The sequence below is a fragment of the Gymnoscopelus microlampas genome (genome assembly GCF_963454915.1).
Source record: "Gymnoscopelus microlampas genome assembly, chromosome: 21".
NCBI lineage: Eukaryota > Metazoa > Chordata > Actinopteri > Myctophiformes > Myctophidae > Gymnoscopelus > Gymnoscopelus microlampas.
In genome coordinates, this window is record NC_139958.1 from 30558250 (window position 1) to 30575978 (window position 17729).

The 17729-nt window shown below is 41.1% G+C and overlaps 1 protein-coding gene across 2 annotated transcripts in view; it reads right to left on the reverse strand.

The window, feature by feature from the left end:
- Positions 1-255: 255 nt before the first annotated feature.
- Positions 256-17729, reverse strand: part of plppr1 (phospholipid phosphatase related 1) — a 74701-nt gene continuing 57227 nt past the window's right edge. The window contains exons 5-8 of one of the 2 annotated variants that reach the window (XM_084046903.1): positions 16301-16551; positions 14454-14630; positions 2532-2663; positions 256-1278 (exon numbers count right to left, since the gene is read on the reverse strand). In XM_084046903.1, the coding sequence (XP_083903029.1) occupies positions 1273-1278; positions 2532-2663; positions 14454-14630; positions 16301-16551 (566 nt within the window). In that variant the 3' untranslated portion in view covers positions 256-1272. Of the gene's footprint in view, positions 1279-2503; positions 2664-14453; positions 14631-16300; positions 16552-17729 lie in introns of those variants that run through there. The other variant, XM_084046902.1, reaches the window with a different exon arrangement.

The following is a 17729-nucleotide window of genomic DNA, read 5'->3' on the forward strand; positions in this document are numbered from 1 at the left end:
ATTGTGCTCAAGTTACCCATGCATCGGTAAATCTTCTTCCCCTCGATTGTTTTCTTTTGTTTTCAGTCCATGTGTGTGTTGGCAAGTTAACCCATTCAATCCGGGGACGCATTTCTGTCATTTTAGATTTCTTTGGCCATTAAAAAAATAGCAGATATACAAGCTCATAGCACGGCACTGTAGATCTGCTATTTTTTCCGGGCATTTTTAAATGTGTGCAAATCTTTGAATATATTTGTTTTTAAAGCTGAACATTTGTTACTCAAATCTTTGCTTCTGGGGATTCTACAAATCCTGACAGTTTAAAAAAAAAAAACTTGATATAAATCAGTGGATCTCAAACTTTTTCATGTCAAGGACCCATAAAATGTATTTGGCCGCTGACCCCCATCTCGAAATATGTTGTTCCAGGGACCTCCCCAAGATTTTCACGAATGTTCACGATTTTTAGCGCGGCACCGAGTGCCGCACTATGAGCTTGTAGATCTGCTATTTTTGAATAGCCAAAGAAATCTAAAATGACAGAGATGCGTTCCCGGATTGAATGGGTTAAATCAAGCATACCATGATTACTTTGAAATTATTAGACACGGGTAGTATTTCATCCCCTAAGGTCCGTTAGATAGATACATCGGGAGTGTGTTTTTGTTGAGTATGTGGAACCACACGGGACACGTCCTCGTCATTGTGTCTGGAAGTGCTGAGGAGACGCAAACGTGACCCGGTGCTGGCCCCTTAGTCATGTGACCTCCGTCATCGACGCCGAGTGATTCTGGATGAGGGGAGGGCGGAGGAATGGAAAAAAAGAGGGAGGAAAGTAGAGGGAGAAAGAGAATAATAAAGAGAGAGAAAAATGAAGGGGGGCATAGGAAAAAAGGGAATGAAAATAGGAAGAAACGGTAGAGCTTTGTCATCTAGTGCTTTGACATGTTATGTGTGTGTGTGTGTGTGTGTGTGTGTGTGTGTGTGTGTGTGTGTGTGTGTGTGTGTGTGTGTGTGTGTGTGTGTGTGTGTGTGTGTGTGTGTGTGTGTGTGCATACACCTGCATGTATGTGTGTGTGTGTGGTCCCCGTTTTAATGAAAGAGACTGAAAAGTAAAGAAGGCTAGAAGTAACAGTATAGTCGCTTGCCTGTCTGTACGTCTTTTCGAATATATAGAAATATATGAAAGAGACTGTAATTTAGAGATAGAGAGGAAAGTAAAGAAGGTTAGAAGTAACAGTATACAGTAGTCGCTTGCCTGTCTGTATGTCTTTTTGAATATATATATCATTATTTCTGTGTGTGGAAAGGAGTTAAAGGCAGCAAGAAAGCAAGGAAGCAAGCAAAGAAAGAAAGAAATTAAGAAAGAGAAAGAAAGAAAGAAAGACAGAAAGGAGAGAGAGAGAGAGAGAGAGAGAGAGAGAGAGAGAGAGAGAACAAATTGGGAACCAAGGGGTGGAATTTGATATTTTAATCATCAGATATCATTTGTACAATGTTTTTTTCAAAAAAAGAGAATCTTTCAAATATCAGGGTTTGTCTGCATGCTGTGATGATGTGTATGTCCCCTCAAGAGTAGACCAATCACATGCATGACCTCGTGCATATACGAACACAGCAGTCTACATAACCAGGCAATGCCAAACGAAAACTTGTGAAGAGTTCAAGTTGGGTTGTAGTTAATAATTGATCAACACTTCCTACTGGTGTTTTCCGAGCTGAGTGTGTTGCACGTAGCTCGCATAAATTAATAAATGTACTACTTTCATTACCGTAAGCAATAAAAGCCTCTTTTTCTTTTTTTTCACAATTTTGTAACCCATTTTTTCACCCAGTGCCAATTGCCAGCGTGGGGAGAGCCCAGAACCGAGCTCATGCTTCCTTCAATGCATGAGGAGCTAGCAAGCCGCTTCTTAACACGTGACAGGGGGGAGTTTCCCCGGTAGGACGTAGCGTGTGGAAGGAACACGTTATTCTAACCAGCCCCCCCCCCCCCCCCTGGCTGACCAGGGGAAGGCAGTATAGAGACCAGGTTTACCGCATGTTTTTTTGTGAGGGTATAGACCCCTTAACAGACGACGTCACACTGGCTCCAAATGAAACCCATTCTGTCAGGTCTCGCTAGGACGCGCATCACTAGCCAACACACAAGAGGGCATTGGGGTTTCGGAAACAACAGGTTGAGAATTGATTGCATGAAACAATCACCTGTGTGTCCAGTCTCAATGTTGGTAAACTAATAATTGGTCTATCTACCCAAGGGGACACGGGGAGAACCTTTCGCCAACCCCACCTGGACACTGATGACGCGGAGGAGAGGAATCATTCAAATAGTTTTGTTGTTACTTTTGGGTCAATCTATTCATTTCTTTATTAAGTAGCCACGTAATAAGCGGGCTAATCAACGGGGGGGGGGGGGGGGGGGGTAAAAAACCCTCCGTGACCTGTAAAATAAAAGATCTCCCTATGGAGGGTCAGGTAATGACCAGGTAAGTGCGATTTGGGTTTGGGTATAGATAACAGGTTCAAAGGTTAAGGGCAACAGTTACCTGTGCACTGAGGGTCTCCAGAGGGCTCTCTACGCGAGGGAACGTCATCAGGGGCAGACCGCGGTACTCCTCAGTCTTCTGTTTAGCCGCTGTACTGTGGACACCTTTAAAGTTGTTCACCACACATATGCCCTGGAAAGTAAAAAAAGTAAAAGATAAGAAACACTTACAGCAAATGAATAAAGAAAAGAATGATAAAAAAGAAAAGTATATGATGTATGCCTAGACAGGACATGAAGGTTAATAGTTAAAATAAAATGCTATTGCTAAGAGAATGTTAATGTTAAACCGCAACATTAAGAGACAGCTAATACCAGCCTGTAACATGAACGGAACCCTAATAGAACATTAATAAAACATTGTTGGACAATTTACAGGACACCGTGACATGACTAGAATATCAATGGAAAGTAAAACAGAAACCTGGAACAGGGTAATAGGGCAGGAAATGTGCAATGAGAGATGCCAATGGAGATGCCAATGTCTCCTTCATCTCCAGTGCATCCTTCACCTCCACACACTGAATCGATTTTCACTTGGTGTCCAACCACTGGCTGATATGATACACCTGTCCTTGGTTGAATGAACTCGAGCAACGACGAATGCCTTGGCAATCATTTATCACACACCCATAGCCTTATTTATTCACAAAGACAACAAGAAAATAGTGTCTGTGTGTGTGTGTGTGTGTGTGTGTGTGTGTGTGTGTGTGTGTGTGTGTGTGTGTGTGTGTGTGTGTGTGTGTGTGTGTGTGTGTGTGTGTGATCATCCCTTTGAATTGCATCAGTGATTGTAATGTAGTCCCACTGGGATTCTGTGAACTGTCGAAGGTTTATATTTTCTGCTTGGTTTTGGTTCGTTGCACTCGGATAAACTCCAGTGTCTGGCGGCCAAGTTTCATCCATGTTTTATATTCGGATTTGTCAGCTTCCATATCTTACCTTGGGGTTACGGCAGCTGACTAATCGGCACAAGTTAAAGGTCTGATAACTTTTAGCCCTAGGGCTGCTATGACATTTGACCAATCAATGCAAGCTAAAGTGTGTGCTGAACTGGCACCATGACTGCGGCCTTTCCGCTGAAGAAACTCACCATGTCAAACATAACATAACAAAACCTGGGATGAACACGGATACTGCGGATGGTTTTGCAGACATCATGGCTGAGGAGACACTGGAGATTATTCAGGTGCGAAGGAATCAAAACAGTGACCTTTGATGGTTCACAGAATGGCTGTGTACCAAGGGGAGCAAGGCACGCCAGCAGTACCTCTCATGGTCTCACCCAACTCCCTCCCCAGACTGTTGGAAAATCCCAACCGGATTACCATTTTGTTCACCGTCATTGTTCCTCATTGACAGTAATGTGAATTCATTCATTCAATTAAAATCAAATGCAAATTTCTCATCTTTGTGAATACATAAGGTTATGCGTGTGTGATATACATACCCGGCATCCGACTGACGAATACCCGGCTGATAATTTGTTTGCACAAAATGGGTCTTGGCTTATTTCAGATTCATTTTCCCTTATAATGAGAGACTCAAGAAATGGGTACCCCTGCCAATCCGCAATGTCACAAAGATATACAGTTCCAGTGAGTATGAGAGGCACCGCCCCACTCCTTACCCGGGGTTATTTTGGGGGAAAAATATGGTTAGATTTTCTGGTTCAGATCATTTATTACCTCTCTATAAAGTGCAACTGGGTGTGAAACCTCAATCAAACATTGCATAAATCCCCCAAAGTCAGTCTAATTAACAGTCAATGGAGCAGCTCTGCGGCGCTACATCTTGATGACACATCACTGTACCTGGCAGCCTCAGTGAACTGGTGCACCGTTGCTTTTAGTTACAATTCCACAACAAGTTTGTTATTAACCCATTAAGACCGGGAATGCATCTGTGTGTCATTTTTAGATTTCTTTGGCTATTAAAAAATAGCAGATATACAGCTTGTCGATCTGCTATTTTTTTATCGTGAAATATGTGTGCAAATCTTTGAATATATAATACATCTTAACTCAAATCTTTGCTTCTGGGGGTCCCTGGAACTAAATATTTTGAGATGGGGGGGGGTCTGCGGACAAATACATATAATTGTGGGGGTCCTTGACATGAAAAATGTTTGAGGACCACTGATATATAGAAACATAAGTAAAATAAAAATAAAACAAAACTGTTAGGATTTAGAAGACATTTGTAGAATCCCCCAGAAGCAAAGATTTGATTTAAAAATCTTCGCTTTGAAAAATATATATATTCAAAGATTTGCATGCATTTTCACGATTAGAAAAAAAATAGCAAAATAAATCTAAAAATGACACACAGATGCGTTCCCGGTCTTAATGGGTTAATTGAGAATTGCATTATTGTTTCTGTCCAGTCAGAATGTACTTTTCATTATCTGGAACACAGGGCGTGATGATTTGTTATTCTTGATTACATTTGTTTATGGCATTTGTATTGAATCATTTGGATAGGACTGCAATTTGACCCAGGAAAGTAAGGACAGCGATTTGATGACAGCAGGAGAGGAGGGGATGACGCGCAACCGAGATTGAACTGGAGGAGTTGCAGTAGATAATAGATATACATTATATATTGTCAGCATTCTTATGGTGTGGGCAACTAGAGCTCCACTTATTATACTTGGTTGCACGGCATGCTGCACACCCAAAATAGCAGATCTACAGTATAAGGTCACAATGTGTCCCACTGCTGAGATGCATTGTGAGCTTGCAGATCTACTATTTTTCTACTTGTAGATCTGCTATTTTCAGAACAGCCCTCGGCTATTTTTGGTGCACGACTCCTGCACACAACTAAGTATAAACCACCCGTAAAGCCCCCCATTATGCTTACAGTAACTAAGATTGAAATTGTAAAGGTGTTCAAAGCCGGAGCTGATCCCAGAGGGAAATCTTTTTCCCTCCTGCGATAAAACAGATTGCTGCTTGCAATTGACCAGGATTAACAACAATTGGAAGTTATCAACTCCAATCGCAATGGAGCTGAAACATTACAAACAGAATTATTGGTCAGACTGCTCTGCAGAAGCCAGAGGCACCCCTGGGTCCTAGTCCAGGACCTTGTTCGTTGACTTGGCTCCACATTTACCATCATTATCCTGGAACTGCCAAACTGTCAAAGAGTAAACATTGCTCTGTCAAACGGCTGGTGGATCAGAGACTTCCTGATAGATGGAAAGCAAATATTGAAATATTGTGCCTGACACTAACTGTCCAACTCATCTCTTACAGGTACAGGTGCATCACAGGGGTGGCCCATCAGCGTATTTTCGGTTTCTGTTTATAAGCTTTAAGCTTCTGTGGCAAAGGGGTGAATATAAACAGACTAGACTTCTCATCACATTAATATCAACATAAAATCGCGTCTCTCAAAAGAATACATGTTCCACGCTCAAAGAGAATGCAACTCAACAATCAGGAAATGCATAGTTGAGAGAATGTGGACCTTTGCAATCGGTGTATTACATCGCCATTTGTTGCAGCTAATGTCTTTTACACCAGCATTGTTGTTGTGAAGCTGTTCTTATTAATAGGATAAATGTTGAAAAAGATTGCTATTTATAGGCTATTTGGCTTAGGAAAGCCCCTCCTTGTGTGAGTGAATCAGAGACCACACACACTTTCACTGTTGTAACCTCCCTGCACTGGACATTAAAATATCCTTTGATTCCAGCCAGATTCTCTGGCTGGAATCATTTTCACACCAGGCACATGACACTTTTCTTCGCAAACGGAAGCTCCAGCCCTTTGCCCACATACAGTGGAGGTGAACGGGACGTGAATATTCAAACCCCCATTCGTGCCCCCATACATCTCAAACAGGAAATAGAAAAGAACATGGGTCTTCTTTTCCTAGTTGATCTAATCACAGTACTTTCCTATTTGGTCTAATCAGCAGAGGGCTCTTTCTGGAGTGGTGAGGAAGTTCAACATCTTCAAACTAATCCTAGCCCAATAGTACAAATCTCACACATGCCATACAGTCTTGTGCTGCTCCATCGCCCCCAGATCCAAGGGAAAATTTCAAAGTATTATCTGCACTGCTAAGCGGGTGATTGGCTATCAGCTGTGCTTCATCTGGGGAACTGCATGACACCAAGCCAGAGAGGAGTACAGGAAGGCATGATTAGCACTAATACTGCCAACTGTCAAACATCCACCAGTAAAAATAATTCCCTTTACAGGATGACTTCAGTCCATTAAGACCAAATCCACCTCCTCAATCAACTCAAGAGCTGTTCCCCAAAAGCTACAATTCCACCAAACCAAGCCATCAATTATTCACACTGAGGTCGCACAAGGGTTTTAAACTGCTGGCCAGAATGTTTGCAATGATTACTCATTCTCTTGGGCATAAGATAAAAGAAAACTGCCATTTCCATTTTCAATACATGACAAGTGCATTTAATGATAGCCTAACAGCAGCATAATGTAGGCTATTTTACACTGAAAATGATTTGAAAATAAAGAAATTATAAAAAATAATAATCTTGAGGTTTCGGGATCCACAAGGGAATGGCAAGGCTCCAATGTGGATCTCGGACTTCATATGACCGCAGTTATCTATGACGTCAGTCAAAATCTAAATTTGGGCTAGGTTTCAACCCCATCAGAGCCCCATTTATTCCATTATAAAATGTAAATATGAAATATTTAAATACAAAGTACAAAACATGGACAAATAGGATGGAGGTACTTTCTTTGGCCTACTGGCAGTGTACAAGTTTGGCGCAGATTGGTCGAGCGGTTTGTAAGATTAGCTCCAGACACACATACAGACAAACAGATCCTCTCATAGACGGCTAGCCTCCTGCAGAGCAACTCCATAGAAATTAAGTAGATGAATGACATTAAAATTGCATTATTGGTGTGCGTGAGTGCATGATTGTGTACAGTAATATGCCTACAAAAAGCAAGCAATAGGCTCCATATAATGCTCCATAATATGCTCCATTTCATGGCAGTGAGCAGCAGCTGCTGAATTGAAATCAAATGTTTTACGTATACAGTACGTATATGTTTTACAGCAGCTTGAGATACTCATGAGTAGCGTGACCTTCTCCTTCAGGCAGCGTTTGAGTGCGGTTTTCATCCAGTTTTGAAACAAGAATCGTCACTCTGCTGGCACACTTGCACTGCATGGCTACCTTTGCCCCCTTCAGCCAGTCAGGATAAATGTTGGGACATTGGGTCAAAACTTCACATGCCGTTTTGAAATCTTAAAACCTCCATATGCCCAGAGGTTTTTTTTGGGTGTTTTTTTTGTTACCTGCTCAAAATCCAGAGGGAATCAAATGTTCTGGCCTTTGTCGTGAGGAAAACAAACCCCAATAAACTTCCACAGTCTATGGATATATCCATAAGATTTTTTGTCAACACCCGTCTGGCAATTATTGTTGCTATGCTCATAATTATGGCTAATTCCACACAATAATGCACTTCTAAAATTGCTGCACACAACCTTGTCACCACACTACAACATTTCTGCACTGAAAATATACAATTGCAACTTCTCCATGGTCCACTGAACCAAACCAGGACTAGGCTATATACAGTAGGCTGTCCTAAACCAAAGGGGAGACATTCTGTAGGAATCTTAGCAGTTTCCCTGCTATTAAAAATGAGACACTTGCATGCTGTACAGTAAACTGTGTGGTCTGTTATGATGTCAGCTCAAATTTCAATTCAAGCGAAAATAATGTATTTAGAATTTTATTTCAAATCAATACGTTGGAGATGAGCCACTTCTACCCCCAATTACACCCACTCACTGCACCCTGCTCCACTGCACAGAACCCACTGATGACTCAATGGAATGGGGCCTTTGAGATGGTTACATAAATCCTTTCGATTTATGGATGATGGAGAACACACTCTCTCTCTCTCTCTCGTACTTGATATCTCCCACTCTCTAGCCTTATCCATTTGTCTCAATCCTTAATATCTCCACTCATTCTCCTTTTATTTTCCCCGCTCCTTCTTTCTCATCTCTCTCTCCTTACTTTCCATCCTTCCTGCTAAGAGGACTCCACCAAAAATCCCACATGTTTGGACTAAGATATATCTTGTGTGCTCAGTTGATATGGTAGCCTGGAGGTGGGGCCAGAGGACAGATAATAAAATCACTGAAATGTTTAGAGTTCATCCTCCAGGGAGCATCAGTCTGCTGGGCAAGTTTCATAATTCATACCAATCTGATTCTGCCCAATACATTTTTGAAATATCTTGTGTGCAAGGGGAGGGGAAACCTTGGCAATGGGGTCACAAAAATCAGAGGGTCCATCCTCTGAGCATCAATGCACTCAGCAATGCAAATCTGATTCTGATATATATTGTGTGAAATTACCAGTGCTGGGTACAGTTACTTTTAAAAGTAACTTGTTGCGTTACAGGATTATTTACGTTACAGGATTACCTTCTGAGAAAAGCGTTACCGAAGATTAAAACCCCTCTGCTAGGAAGTTTGGTGAACATAAAATCAAGAGTGCAGTCTCCCGAAGTGACCACCAGTGTTGTGGAGCTGTGCTGGGCTTCACCAAGGCTCAATTTGCATTGACGTTCTCCTCCTTTCACCAATAAATACCAAAATAGTGTGAATATTTTAGTCTTATTCCATATTAATATAATAACGCCAGTTTTGGAATGGGGTACGTATAAAATAATTACAATATGTAATTTAAAAAATGGCTTATACTGTCAGCGTCCGGCCCTGCCAGACAGTATTTGTCCTGTTTGGAACCAAAGCATTGGATGGAAGGATGGACTGACAGATCAATATTTTGACTACTATCAGGTCATCCCAATCTGTATAGCCTCTTAATATCTTTATATCATAACCTCACAATTAACTACTGTATTAATGTATTTATTTATTTGTTTGTGTTGCGGTGAAGAGGTGATTGTTAGAATATTTTATTTTCTTATTTGTCCTTCCTCCAACATGGTGGCAGATCCCAGTCTTAACCATCCGTAACCATCCCTTTTAACATTCCCAGAATCAGTACTTGTTAAGAGGACTGATTCTAGGGATCCCCTTCTCCTTCGCTTCCTCAAATCCACAGCTGAGCCCGGGACCAGTGAGACTCCCAGTTCCCACACCTTTTTTATTCAATCAAAGCTGTCTCTTTCTCTCTCTCTCTCTGCTCCCTTCCACACTCCTTCCTTCTGTCCTTGATTCACCCTTCCCCCTTCTCCTCTCCCATCAGTCTCCTTTCACAACAACAGAGTGACGGCTGACTTCAGCGTAAACGTGGCCACAGTGTTAGCGCAGTGGTTCTGGCTTATCACTTTCTGGTCTCCATCACATCTTATTCCTCCAATGTTTGTCCAACCTTATCCCTCTCCACTTGTATTTGAAGCACTTCTGAGCCAAGGCTAATCTGATGTACTGCTGGAACCTCAGCAGAATGGGCTTCCCTTCCCTCCTTTCTCTTTCCTTCACCCCCCCCCCCCCCCCCCCCTTCTCTCATCTCTCCATTTCTTTTCAAATCCTTCTTTCCCAAAAGCAGAGTTCAACATTTTACTCTTTCCTCCACTGGGACCCACTAGAATAATATCTAACTTTCTCATTTAATTGCTGACATCCAAATTAGCATTCACTTTGAAAATATTGCAAAGAAAAAGAAATGCGTGCCGTGATTAGAAATTTAAAGTGATTAGGGAATTATAAATCTCCTCGGCTTGGGCAGAGATATAAGGGATTGGGAGTTGGCAAGGGTGAACGTTCAGGGTGTTCCGTGTGTGTGTGTGTGTGTGTGTGTGTGTGTGTGTGTGTGTGTGTGTGTGTGTGTGTGTGTGTGTGTGTGTGTGTGTGTGTGTGTGTGTGTGTGTGTGTGTGTGTGTGTGTGTGTGTGTGTGCGCGCGCGCGCGCGCGCGCATGCGTGTGTGTAGGTGGGAGTTGCGCAGTAAAATGGTCTATCACGCATCTTATGGCTCTATTCTTGACATTTATATTCTTGAGCAGCTTTCTACAGATGAAAAGCTCCTATTGATTTAATAATGTCATAATTTAGTTCTGTGTCTCTCTTTCTCTGTGGACCTCCAAGTTTCCGTCCGTCTCTGTGGACCCCCCTTGGTTCAGTGTCTGCCTCGTTCTCAGAGGGGGTCCATGGTTGTGTGGTTCTAAATCTTTCATCCTCAGGCTACTCAAAAAAGGCAAACGGTTTTAAATTGTCTAATCAATTATTTACATCAATTCATTTGCATAAAGTGTGTGTCTATATGTCTAATGATCAAGTTGAATGGTGGAAAAATAAGCTTAACTAAACACAATTTTAATATGAGCTCAGTAGGCTATTTTTGATCATTTTATATTTAAACTGAACAACAGATCTTTTTTTAAAGAATGAATACAGACAACTTGTGTGATGCATTTATTCTGTTGTAATAATTAGGATGGCTATGCCTGCACTGTCGCACCAGATATACAAGCTAAAAAGTGGTCAGAAGTGATGCATTGTTGGCTTGTAGATCTGTTCTTTTAGGCAAGGACACCGCCGTACTATGGAGTATAACCAAGGATTTTCCGTTCACTAGCAGTGGCTTACACGTGCAGTGTAGAGGCTCCAGTACTTTCTATCTTTTCTAACCTTAACGATCGTCTCTGACCTAAATGTAATCAGATTAATTTTACAGTGCCGACGATTCACCATTGTGTTCAACGCAGCCAAACTGCATTGGATGCCTTGCATGCTGTAGGATCTGGACACTGGTGACAAGCACTGTCTTTAGTAGAAGGCCTCACGATGTACATAAGTACTGTACATTCCAGCCAGAGTACAACATTGTGACAGGTACAATTAATGACTGACTCAGGCTCACTTACAAACATCTGGAGTTCATCCAGATCCCCATACCATTCCTCCGTTTATGTTAGATGCATAGCACACACACACACACACACACACACACACACACACACACACACACACACACACACACACACACACACACACACACACACACACACACACACACACACACACACACACACACACACACACACACACACACACACACACACACACACAAAAGAGAAGTACTGTAGCACACACACCTAGCTTCGTGCACATCCAACACACACACAAAGGCAACTTATGCAAGTGCATAGACACACATGTGAAGTCTAGATATAAATACTGTGAGGACAAAGAAACCTGGCTCTTGGTCTTGCTTGCTCTTGCTCTTGCTACGCGGCCCCTTCCAACGGCTACACCATGCAGCAAGGCTGACTCCTGTACTCTGTGCTCTGTTTTATACAATAAACCAACTTAAGGAACTTGTACTTGTCTGGACCTTCCAACTATGTTTCACACTTGTACAATATACTACATAAAAAATAACAAGACATGGTGTGTTGAAATATACATGTAGACTTGTAGCGTGGCAGACCAAGCATGTCAAATGTTAAAACAACACAACTACAAGTTCCTGGGAGTGCACCTGAACAAGTTACTGGACTGTTCTGCCCTCTACACGGCAAAGGCCGGAGCAGCCTGTTCTTTCTGAGGAGGCTCAGGACCTTCAGTGTGTAACAAGGTGCACCATAGGGGTGTGCCGATATATCGTCCCGCGATATATCGCGATACGTTTTCGCGACGATATGTATCGTTTTTTTTTTTTTTTTACCAATCAAAATAATCATGCATGCAAACAGCCCCGAGGTGAAAAGGGTGACAACATGTTGTTTTTTTTCGGCTCAGGTGTCACACTATTGCCCTATTTGGATTCAAAACGGCTGAAAAGCTACAAGTTTGCATGTCTGAATAATGCAAAAACAGAATTATTTGTTTGCATTTCCTTTTTTTCTCCCCTATTTATTTTCATAATAAAAAAAGTCCGTATCGTATCGAAATCGTATCGAAGTTGTGAGCCAAATATCGTATCGTATCGTTTCGTGAAATAAGTGTATCGGCACACCCCTAGTGCACCAGATGTCCTGTGAGTCTGTAATGGCACTCAACAGATTGCCTGCTGGGGAGGGTCACATCAGTGCTGGGGCCACAATAAATCTGAACAGGCTGGTCAGGAACGGTGTTGATTTCGTCGACTAAAACTACGACGGAAAACATTCGTCGACTACTTTTTTTTTTGACGAAAACTAAATAAAAACTAAACTATGATGACTAATAAATATATTGACAATTTCTTCAAATAAAAACTAGACGTTAGGGAGGGAGTAGAGGATAAGAGATCCAGGAGAACTACGACATTTTATGTTTGGTTGCGCTCGGGTGTTGCGCTCTGAAAATAGCAGATCTACAAGCTCACAACGCGTCACACTTCCATGCGCTGTGAGATCGGCTATTTTCAGCATGCAACCAAGTGTAAAATCAGCCATTACGGCGCCATCAAGGCCTGCCAAAATATATTTTTGTTGTCAAAATAAACTGTTGATTTATTAGTCGACTGAAATCTGATGATATTTAGCCGACTAAAACTAGACAAAAACTAAAACATTTCAGATGACTAAAAGAACTAAATGGAATTTAATTCAAAAGACTGACTAAAACTTAATCAAAATTCAGGAAGGCTGGCTCTGTCGTTTGGGGCTACTATGGACAGGGTGGTGGAGGAGGTAGCGAAGGTGCGTACAGCGAGGAATTGTGGGGAAACTGAGCAGGAGGGGAAATGATGTATGATTCATCTACCCCAAGAGGAATTACAATAGACACAGGGTCGGTTGCACCAAAAGGGATTAAATAAAGCTTAGTTTAGGGTTAATCAAAGATTTGTTGATCTAGGATTTATTTTAATTCGAGTTGTGTTGCACCACTTAATTTTAAGCATTGCTTAACAAATCTGTGATTTAAATCCTTAACCTGTGATTAAAACTTTAAACACTGATTATTTCATGGATTAAACTTTGTTGTGTGTCCGCCATCTTGGATTTGCGCTGTAAATAAAAAGGAATACTTCTTCTCTTGAGCCAAATATCATTAGAATTACTTTTTTATTCACTTTTGAGATAATGTGGGCAGGCGTGTTAAAAATATCTCCTGCAGCCAAAAGTAATGGCTTTTAAACCGCCTTTTAAATTCAGCATTATCATAACATTCGACTGGGTTTAGACGGTCCCTTATTTTTCTTTGAGCTACTCTTTCGTTTTCATGGAGCCATCTGATATATGCTGCCATGTTTACATTTAAACCACCTGTACTGCAAGTTTAAAATTAATCCCTTACTGACGTTTAAATTGGAGTTTAAAGTAGTGGTGCAACAGGATTAACATTAATCCAGGTTTACTGTGAAAATGAAAACCAAGATTAAAAGGATGGTTTAAAACTAAACCTGGTTAGTGGAAACTAGGTTTAAAGTTTGGTGCAACTGGATTAATAGATAAACCTTGATTTAAACCAGGTTAAAGCTTAATCCCTCTTGGTGCAATCGACCCAGAGTGTGTCCTGTCCTTGGACTTGGTGAATTGCGGGTGTCTGACAACCGCATGTACACATAATGCAGTTAGTGACAGTGTGTTTTTGTATGTGTGACAAATGCTCTGACGCAACTGGATGCATAAAGCTCCTTTGATCAGAAATGAGAAACACAAAATATAAACAGGCAGAAAAAAAGAAGCCGACTGGATATGTTCTAATTCACAGCCATCTGACCGGCAGTCTGCACTTTGTGGAACACCCAAACGTTTCATACCTGAATCGAGTGCTCCTCCAAAGCAATGTCTGCTTTTATTTTTTTTGGCGGATTTTGATACTTTTTGTTTTATTTTTTTTGGTACTTTATTTCGGTTTTAGGGTTAGGGTTAGGGTTGTGTTATTTAATTTTTTTACCGATTTATTATCAATGATATATTTTTTATCATAAAAAAAATAATTTTCTACGGCCCACCTAGGCCCACCCATGGCTGCGCCCCTGTCCCCTCCTCTCCTGCTTACCAGAAACAGAGCAACAGCTGATCCCAGAATGAATCCGGCCACCACGTCTGTACAATGGCTGCGGTACTCCGAGACTCTGTTGAGGCCTGCGAGGAATGCTGAACAGAGTGTGCCCAGACATAGCACAGGCTTGGCAAGACGGCTGGACTTGGTCTTGATGGTGCTGGTGATGTACATCTGAAATGGGAGGGAGAGAGAGTTTAGATTAGATTAGAATAGACTAGATTAAATTAGACTAGATCAGAGACTTTTAAATGAAACGAAAAGCCAGATGATTCAGCTTGATTCACTGTGATGTGTCTCATGGGGTTTTTAAGGAACACCCTGTTTCAAAACAAAAGAACAGAACAGCAACGACCTTCATTCACATTAATTGGAGATGAATTGAGACAGACCAACCAATGCTTTCCCTCCCACAAAGCCCTGATACACGTATCAACTTTTTCATCAACATAAACATAAACATTAACAAGCAACATGATGAGACGCAAGGAAAAAGCTCCAACTCAAATGGAAAGTTTTTTGTCAAAGAATTCCCACAGCGCAATTTTTGAACATTACTTATTATGAAAATTGACTTGCTTGTTTATATTGATACAAAAACTGATGTGTGTATCAGGGCCTATAGAGGCAAAATCTAATCTAACGGAAAACAAATCTAATCAACAAATGGATGATTTACTGATGTTGCAAAGACATCCTTAACATTGTAATTGAATTGAAGGGTTTGAGAAGACACAGGAGCTTAACCCAATGAAAATGTATTGCTGTATGTAAGTAACGCTTTGAAAAAAAACGCTGAGCAGGAACGATGGAGAGGCTTCCGGAATTCAAGAGATTTCTCACACAGAGAAATTTAAAGGAAACTCATTCTACCTTAAAGGACAACTTTGTTTTTTTTTACAGCCAAGGTTTATATTTTAGCTTGTAATTAAAGTAAATAAAAGATGAGTGTGATTTTTTTTTCATTTACTGCTTTCTATAGTTTTGGCAATTTTCGCAATATTTTTTACAGTGGGTGGGGGCATTCTGTCCGGTGGCTAAATATGCCTTTTTACACAATAAAAAAGGTCCCGTGATCTTTGATGACCAGATGTGAGTTATTGGGGGCTAGAAGAGCTACTGTATATAATAATAAAGAAAACACCGGGTTATTGTGTAAAAAGACATATTTAGCCACCGGACAGAATGCCCCCGCCCACTATAAAAAAGATCGTTAACACTCATATTTTATTTCCTTTAATTACAATCTAAAACATAAACCGTGGTTGTAAAAAACTAAAGTTGTCCTTTAATATAACTGATCTCACCATTACCGATCCTCTGGCTTCTTCACGCTGCGACACATTGTGAACATGTAGATCAGCTATTTTTTGTTTTACTACTGTCTGGGTTTTTAAAAAAGCAATTTCTCAATAGGAGGTGCAAGCTAGAAGCTATGTCTATTTGGGGGTCCTTGGCAATGGAAAAGTTTGGGAACCACTGTCCGAATAGATGTCCTTACATTGCCTCACAGCCAGACATTCCCAGAAGTCACACCAAAAGCAGTGAAGAACTTGTATCGACTGCTCCGAAACGTTCTCATATTGCCCTCTTCTGGTGCATGACCAGACCATCGACCTGGTTGCCCCAACAGATTCAGGATCTAATGTCATTTCTGGAAATGTCATTAAATCTAACATAACCTCTGAGCTGCTTTATAGACCTGGAAGAAGCCAGCTGTTCCTTCAGATCCAACCTGTCTCCCTGATCTAACACAGATTAGTGTTCACGTGGGTGTGTTTGGTATGTGTACAGTACGTGTGTTTATGTGTGTGTGTGTGTGTGTGTGTGTGTGGGGTGCTCACCGTCAGGTAAACTGCGGAGTAGACACTCAGAGAAGCGTCCTTGGACGGGAATGACCGCCGGGCGCTCTCCACCACAACAGGGTTGCCGGTGCAGATGTTGCCGTTTATGATGAACTGGTGGTTGAATCGGCACTCCGTGCCGGTGTAGTTGGGCTTGCAGACAGTCAGGAAGTACGGCGAGAGACCTCCCGTGACCACCTGGCCGGCATTGACAAAGATGTCCGTTGCAAACAGGCCGAACGCAAACACACCTGGAAAACACGAAAACACGAGCAACGAATGAAGTAGCACAAAGAAGACACAAAATCGCACACACTTACACACACACACACATTTACGCATGCACAAATACATCTAATTAAGAATGATATCAGATACAAAGAAGATCACCTAGACAAAAAAAATGCATACGTACACACACACACACAATATCCCTGATAAATCTGTAGACCGCTTTTTCACATGAGTGATTTTCCTGCATGCGTAAATCCATCATGCAGATTTTTGTCTAGAGCTGTGGTTCTCACCCTTCCTTGGGCCAGTGTCCCTTATACAATATCTAGGCCGCATGCCACCCTACACAGCCAGAACAAATGGAGGTTTAAGCTTCTGCTCTGAAAATGTAGGTTGATTTAGTATTCTGTGTCGCTTATATAATGTAGAAAATCATCTCACTGAATGCCAAATAACATGCCTTATATTAAACTATGATATTATTATGATGAACTAAGATTATTAGCTTACTTCCCACAGGGCAAAACATAAGTAGAATTGCATAGTCTTAAAATAGGCCAGGGATACTACTATTGTATTACTATTTAGCGTTAAACAACTGGTATAATTATATATATAGGTAATTCAAACTCCAATTAGGTCTCATTATTGATCACAAACAGCAATCAAGGGGCGCTAATTTGATGCAGGTACCAAACAAGAATCAATCTTATTAATGGTTCCACGGTAAAATACAAAAGAGCGTTATGGACTGCGCTCAAGTGAGCTGCGGTTTGTCATTCTGTGTCTAGCCAGCTACAATGGATAATATTTTCAGGGTACTGTATAGGGTTTTCACGTAAGATATGAATAATATTGTACGTTTTTTATAAAGTGCAAGTTACAGAAAAATAAACCTGCACACGGCCTTCAAACTACTAATGGGAATATAACTTATTATTATATTCCCATTAAAGTATTTTCTTGCAAAATGGTGTTACAGTGCTTTTTGCACAGCATTGCTAGGACATCTTTAAACTGGGCAGTAAAACGTCTGTAGATGTAATGTGAGAACACAATTGGATGTCCTGAAAAGGAATTGCATTTGTCCATGAGCTATTGGCATATAGTCTCTTAGTTTTTATGAACGGCCAAAGTTGGGAATTAATCAAGACCGAAACTGGCTAGCTAACAGACTTCGAGCTATGTATCTACC